At 59.3% G+C, this 7199-nt stretch overlaps 1 protein-coding gene across 1 annotated transcript in view; it reads left to right on the top strand.

Moving 5' to 3' along the window:
- Window positions 1–7199, top strand: part of ZNRF1 (zinc and ring finger 1, E3 ubiquitin protein ligase) — a gene marked incomplete at its 5' end in the record, with an annotated part of 21050 nt that overhangs the window by 12902 nt on the left and 949 nt on the right. The window contains one exon of the mRNA XM_009883154.1: window positions 6648–6877. Coding sequence (XP_009881456.1) covers window positions 6648–6877 — 230 coding nt within the window. The remainder of the gene's footprint in view (window positions 1–6647; window positions 6878–7199) is intronic.

Here is a 7199-nt window from a genome sequence, read left to right as displayed (position 1 = left end):
CTGCACATAGCCGGGACTACAGGAGGGAGATGCTCTCTACCTGTAGCATAGGTAATTTCGTTCAAAAATTGCAATTGCAGCCGTGAAAGGGGCAATACTCAAACAGCAGCAGGCAGGGGGAATGCTTGGGGTGCAGAGGCTGTTTGTACGTCTTACCTGAGGATGTGCGTGCAAGGAGGGTGGCTCTGGACCCCATGCGACTGTATAGCCAGGCCTCTTCACCCTCCTGCTTCTCAGTGGCCACGGGCCATGGTGGAGGTGTCTTGTAGGTCTTTGGTGCGTCTGTCTGCCGAGGTTCGGTGGCTTTGGGTGCTCTGGAGCAAATGTCCTTGTGGGGCTTCCTCTCTCGTGTCTCCTGCCCCTTCCCAACTCTCCAGCTTTCCTCAACCCAGTATTGCAATCTGTTCTGCTTCTTCCCCACCGCCCCCATAAGAAACGAGCTGGCTGAAAAAAAAAAAAAAGGTAAAAAAATCTCTACCTCCTGGCTTGCAGCAAACCAGCCCTGGGCTCCTGAGATGTGATGCCACCCAGCCCCTCCTGCATCCCTCTGGCTGTAGTGGCTTCCCCACATCCCACCCAGAGCACCAATGCCTTTTCCTTGCTGCTCTGTCTCCTCTTGGTGGCTTGAGTCGGGTGGGAGTGGACAGGGGCATCTCCAAAACCCGATGCCTCGAGTGTTAGTGTGGTGCTGGCCTTGGCCAGCTTCGTGCTCCATGGCACGTCCCTGCCACCCTTGGCTGGCATGTGGCCGACCTGACAGCAAACACCTGCAGCGTGGGGGCTTTGCCAGGAGCCACCGCGAACCAGGGACAGCTTTTCTTAGATGTTGCACAGGAGTGGCTTCTTGCGGGGAGGCTGCTTCACATTACCAGAGTTTATTTTCTCCCGGCTCAGCCAGCCAAACTGAATTTGATCAGCAAGGAAATGGTGGGGTGGGATGGGGATGGAGCAGGACTGTCCCTTTGCTGGGGCAGCAGCCTGCACCGTTGGGTTTCTCTCCAAGCACTGGATCAAGGGATGTCCCAGCCTGGCCACATCCTCGCTGCCTGGCTTGTTGTCTGGGGCTGGCACACTGGCGTCCCCCAGCCCTGCCTCCCTTCCGCCCCTAGGAAGGTGGGATGTCTTGCTTCCAACCTGGACCCATCCTTTATGCTTTCCCCACCTCCCTGCAGCCTTGAATCGGGAGGAAGGACGCTCACATGGCCCTTTTATGGAGCCGGCAAATGAGGCCGCTTAAGTGCTTTACTCCTTCCTGCCTACGTGTCCCCGCTCGTGTCAACCCTTGTGCTGCACAATAGCCGAGCACCGTCGCCTGGCGCCTTGTGTCCTGCCGGTACGGCAGGCAGCGCGGCTGCCTCGGTCTCTGGCTCCTGCATCTGCCTCTGCAGCTGATGCCGTTTCCTTCTGCCAGAAGTAGTTTCGGACCTGATCCTGCTGGCTGCCCCCGCCTCCAGGCACTCAATGCAAGCGCTTTGTTGGCAGAGGGAGCGTGGTCCTTGGTGGGACAGGTCCTTGGTGCAGCTGCGAGCTGCCTCCGGGCCCTGGTGCAAGGCTGCATCACCCAGAGGCCAGTGAAGCGTCACTTCCGTGGTGGGTGATGCTCTTAGAAGAGGACACCCATGGAGGTCCAAGTGCTGAAGATGTGCTCTGCGCACAGAGCCAATGTGCTGTCCTTTGACCATTGCTCTCAAACAATTAAGCTGCTTTAAGACAATAGGGAATTTATTTTCCAGGAGATGTCGGGTCTGAATATCTTGGCTCTGCAAGATATTTGTGGGCTGTTCTGGAGCCCACGAGGAGTAACGGAAGGGGAGGACTTGGAGTCCCTTCACCTTACCCAACCCCATGTGCTTCTGCTTCTGATTGACTGACTGGGCCCATAGACATGGTGTTCTGGTCTTTCCCTTCATTCTGATCAGTAGTGTGGGTTTTTTTAAAAGATAATCCATCTCTTCTAGCTTCCACCTGGTGGTGGTTCAGCTTGTGATGTCAGGGAAGCCAGGGGAGGAGATGTGATGTTCAGGGTTTACTCAGCAAGGAGGAGGCACCAGGGCACTCCTTCAGCTGCCTGCTTAGACCGAATACTCCCTGCATTTATCTTGTGCTCAGCCGCATCCTCACCTGGCGTAAGCCAGCTCCCTTGGCCAGGGTCCCAGGATGCTCTCTGGAGACATGGAGATGGGCTGTGCAGCTGAGGTTTCCAGGTCTCCTGTGGACATCAGGCAGCCTGGGGCTTATCCCTGAGCTCCCTGGTGCTCAGAGCGTCCCGTGAGGTAGCTGGGCATGGGGAGAGGGACCTCTCCTGGGGTGGGTGTGTTTTGGGGAGCCTGTGTGGCTGCTCTCATATGGCAGAGCTTCTGGTTTATCCCGCTGTGGTAGTGGGGTCCAGGGCAGCTGGAGATCCTGTCGGTGAACGCTATGCGCTATGGGGTGGGTTGCTGGGGTTGCACCACTTCTGCCTGGGCTTCCCCCTGCCTTCAGGGCATGTCACCCCCACCAGTGTCTTCCTCCCTTCACTGGAGGTGCTGCTCAGCAGTGAAGCTGCTGCTCCCTGCATTTCCGCCATCTGTTAGCGATACAGCCAGGGTCTCCTGCCACTGGGGCAATGCCACATCTCCTGGGGGCACTGTAGCCTGTAAGTGATCCATCTGGAGGTACACCGAGCTAGCAGAAGGTTTGGTGAATGAACACGGACGTGGCATGTGCCTTTCCCTGTGGTCAGGGGTGGGGTTGCAGCTCCCATGGATGCCATCTTGCCCGTCGCGGAGGTGAGCAGCCGCTTCCACTTGCAGGACGTGGTGTTGTTGACCCCATTGTGGTACTCGGTGGCTTCCCCAAGCCACCCAGGTTGCTGTGGACATCTCTTGTAGACACAAGTGATGGGAATTTCCTATCCCAGCTTCAGAAGCAACTGTGTTTGAGATGTTTACAGATGAGTTGGAAAGGTGTCTTGAGCTTCCCACCACCACCAAAGCCCTGGCAGTCTGTGTGGCGGTGCTTTTGGCACCGTGAGGGTTAACCATGGGGCTTTTTCATCTTGCATAGGACCCGGTGGAGGTTTTCAGAGGTTCCCAGCTCTGCTTTGCCTGGCTCTCTAAAATTAGCCGTGTAACCTTCCTAAAAATACTCAGAGGGCAGTAGCCCCCGGAGAGTACCAGTGCTGCTTGCTCCCGATTTCTAGACCAAGCCATCGGAGAGATGAAATCACCTGGCAATGTGTGTCTCGCAGCCCTGGAAAGCCCTTGGCTTTCTCAGAGTCTCCTGCAGGATACCAGAGCCCAGGTCTGGATCCAAACCTGTCTTTCCAGGCCAACCTGCTTTCCTGCAGCACCTTCCTCTTCCTCGCTTGCTCCTGGCAAGAGCTGGTGCCTGCCTGCACATCTCTGGTTTGCGGAGATGGTGCCAGCTTCAGGTTAAACAAGCCGCAGGCGGGAGCATCACCAGCTGCCCCGGGAGCCTTGGGAAGGAGGAAGGGTCCATGGCCTTTCCCTGGAGCATCCCCCAAGCCTCCCCGTGGGCGTGGGAGGCCCAGGCGAGGAGGAATGGCTTGGCCCTTCCTCTCTCTTGCTTTTTTTTTTTTTTTTTTATTTATTTTAGGGATGTGGGAGGAGGGCGGAAAGGGCTCAAGGAGGAGGGAGGGAGGGAGGGAGCTGAATTTTCCATGAGCAGCTGTCAAAATGTAATCTCCTGCGTTGCTCGGGCTGGCAGCTTAGGCAGGATAAATTAACGGGGATTTCGGGGAACGTGGAAAATACCATGGCCCGGAGGGGGCCGACCACGTGGGGAGCGGTCCTTTCATCTGCCGGATGGACTCGGGGCCCCAGCGCCTGCCTGGACCACGGAGGGATGCTCTGAGACGCTGGGCTTAGTGCCTGCCGCTGTCGGGTGCCGGCTGTCCCCCGGCTTTGGTGGTTTTCCGTCCACCACCTTCCCCCAAAGGTCAACCGGAGAAGGGGAGAGAGAGCCCGACCCCCTTCTTTGCCTCCCTTTCCCACCGGCGGTGGGCTCCCCCAGCTCCAGGTGCCTGCCGTGGAGGAGGATGCCGGCAGTTGCTCATGCAATGCCAAGTATTTGTGCCGACAGCTGGGACACAGGGCGGCCCCCTGCCCTGGAGGCCTTTCCACGGCAGCTCCTTATAATTTTTTATATATACGTACATATCTTTTTTTTTCCTCCCACCTCCATCTTGCAAAATACAGAGCCAGGAAAGCGTGTCTGCTCCTGCGCTTGGCTCAGCCCCCAGCCCCGCGTGGCAGCCAGCGTCGGTGGCTGGAGCACGCCGCGCATGTGCTGGGGTTTGAGCCCGGGCTCCTCCGTCCGTGCAGTGTCCCCATGTCCTTGCCATGTGGCTGCGGTGGCACTGGGGGTCCCTTGTCCCCCGGCCAGCTGCCCCAGGGAGCACCAAGGAGCGTGACGGGTGTTTGTGCTGGTTATTTATAAACGTGTTAAAGCTACCGCAGCTAGCAAAGAGGCCTGGCAACAGCCGCTCACCAGAGCCTGCAAAGGATTCTGCTCTTTCCCCGGCTCCTGCTGCTTGCTGGCAGCCAGCGGCCGTGCCCCAGCAGCCGTGGGCCGGGTGGTCTCATCCAGGACCCTCTTCTTTTGCCCCGGTTGTACGTCTCGTAGGATCCCTTTGGGTGCTGCCGGAGCTGGCAGATCTGGGACAGCTGTTTAAAATAACACATTGGCACAGAAAAAGTGGGGGGACCAGAGAAAACGAGGTCTTCCCATGCGGTGCACGGGGGATGGTACCGAACTTCTGCAAATGCTTTGCCCTGACACCGAGTTTGCAACCAAAACCCCTTTTCCAAAGGGAGCCCTTCACAGCTGCCCCATGCCAGGGGCTCGCTGCTGCAAACTGGTCCCCGGAGCTTTCCCGGTAGGGACCGGCGCCCGCGATGCTGGCAGACCGTCCGCTTTCAAGCGGGATCGGTTCATCCGGGGACAGGGGCAGGCGGGATGCCAGGGGAGCCGGGGGACGGGGAAGGGGAAGGAGACTAGCTGGGTCTTGCAGAAGGCAGGCTGGGCGGCTATCTGAGCCCGCTCTATAAATACATCAGGCGGGTAAACACTTGGGAGGAGAAAAAAAACCCCAGCTATTTCAACTAGTGGGCAACTGCTGCCACAAGGTATAAATCGGTCAGGAGTAAAATTAGGCTGGAGAGGAGGAGGCAGATCGGTGCTGCTGCCCGGGAGGCTCCGGCTGCCGGTACTGCCCTTTCGGCCAGGGCTTGGTGCGGACAGGGCTGGACTTGCAGCGGAGACCCGGTGGCTTGGCCCAGCTGGGGCAGGGACGTGTCCCTGCGGTGGCATGCTGCGGGCCAGCCTGCCACCCCACCAGAGGGGCCCCTGGGCTCCAGGGCTCCTTGTTTTAGCAGGTCCCTTTAGAGCCAGTCCCCCACCACCCATGATGCTCGTCTTTGCTGTGCCCTCCTGGGAAATAATCACCCTCCAGAGCGGCAGGAGTTGGCATCCCTGTCCTAGGCTTTCATCCGGGGAGCTGGGGAGTAATCTGTATTTATCATCGCTGCTAATGAGAGGGTGTTTGGGTGTTGAGTAGTTATCCTGGCTGTTTGCACCGCAGAGGTCTGAGCTGCCTCCCCTTGAAACCACCTGCGCTTTCTCCCTTCCAAGAAGCACAAAAAATTCCCTCGCCCAGTCCACATGGTGGCAAACAAGAACCTGATTCATCCTTAGATAATTTGTGTACGTTCCTCTTCTCTTCTTTCCTGAGCAGCCTTTGCATATATATGAAGAAAGCTCTTAAGCGGCACTGCAGTCAAACCTGATCTGCTTTTAGAAGACAGGTCCTTAAATTACCCTCTCCCTCTCCGCAGGCATGGAATTGCTAGATATTCTGGTGCAAACCCATGGTGGCGGTGGTGGCACGCATGTCTTCGGCTGCGTTGGCTTAGAAACCTGGGTTTGGGGCGCTGGGGACGATGCCATGGCTGTCTGCATGGCTGGAGCAGGTGGTGGCACCAGGCAGGTCCGGGTGACAAGGCAGGGCCAAGGTCAAGCTGGGGCGCCAGCCTGCAGGGTCCCCCTGCTCCCGAGGCTGCTGGCTGGCACTGGTGGGGTGGGCACCCACCTCGCTCCTGCAAAAAGCTGGAGAAAGCAGCAATGTGGACTCGGGGCTCCAGCCTGCCCGTCCTCTGCTGCGACCCTACGGAAAAACCTCCTTCCTTGCAGCTTTTCTGGCTCAGCCGTGCAGGGCTGAGCTACAGCAGCAAGGGACAGGACTGTCCTGGAACGGGGACGTGCCCCTGCGCTTGCCAGCTGCGGGGTGCTGCGTGCCCGGGGCTGCTCATCGCCCTTTAAGGCCCAGCAGCAGCTGATGGCCACGTGTGCGCTGCCTTGGCACAATCTCCATGCCCTCTGCGCGACAGGCACAGGGACGACCGGCGCGCCGGCTTGGGCGGCTGTCCCCTGTCCGGTGGCTGTCCCCCACGCCGCCACTGCTGGCAGCCGGCACAGGATGAGCGGGCGCCCGGCGGGCGCTGCGTGGGGGGCGTGGCACCATTGGCGGCGGGTGGGGGGCTCCCTGCCGCAGTGCCCCGCCGTGGCTTCGGGGACTCCCCGGGATGCGGGCTGGGCTCTTCTCCTCCTCCCCTCGCTAAGGGCTCATCTCTCTGCTTTCCCTCCAGGTTTCAAGTGCCCCATTTGCTCCAAATCCGTGGCTTCTGACGAGATGGAAATGCACTTTATCATGTGTCTGAGCAAACCTCGCCTCTCCTACAACGGTAAGGGCCGGCGGCCAGGCTTTGCGGGGGACACGGCGTCCTGCTGGCTTGGGACGGCTCCGGGCAGGCTGGAGAGACGCTTGCCGCAGGCGGCACGGCTGGGCTTGCCAAGAGGGCTGTGCTCCAGTGGACCGGTGCAGCTCGCAGTCCCTGCTCCGCTCTGCTTGGCCTCGCTGCTTTTGCCTTGGGACCCTTTGCAACGCAGCCCCCTCCCTGCGTTGCTCACCACAGTGTGCTGTGCCGGAGGGAGCCGTCCTGGCTAGGGCAGAGGGGACATGTGTCCTCCTGGGCTGCCCCCCTGAAGGGTCATTTTCTTCCTCCCCTCCTCGCTGGCAGCAAGGCTTACCGGGCTGAGCACCGGGCTGCAAGCTCCTGCATCTGCCATCCTCCCTGAGCGATGCTCACCCCCTCCTCAGTGGCGCTTTTTTGGAAGCCGGGGGTAGGGGCTGTGTTTGC

This window comes from Charadrius vociferus, unplaced genomic scaffold, assembly GCF_000708025.1.
Source record: "Charadrius vociferus isolate BGI_N301 unplaced genomic scaffold, ASM70802v2 scaffold1434, whole genome shotgun sequence".
Classification (NCBI taxonomy): Eukaryota; Metazoa; Chordata; class Aves; order Charadriiformes; family Charadriidae; genus Charadrius; species Charadrius vociferus.
This window is presented reverse-complemented; position numbering and strand designations above follow the sequence as displayed.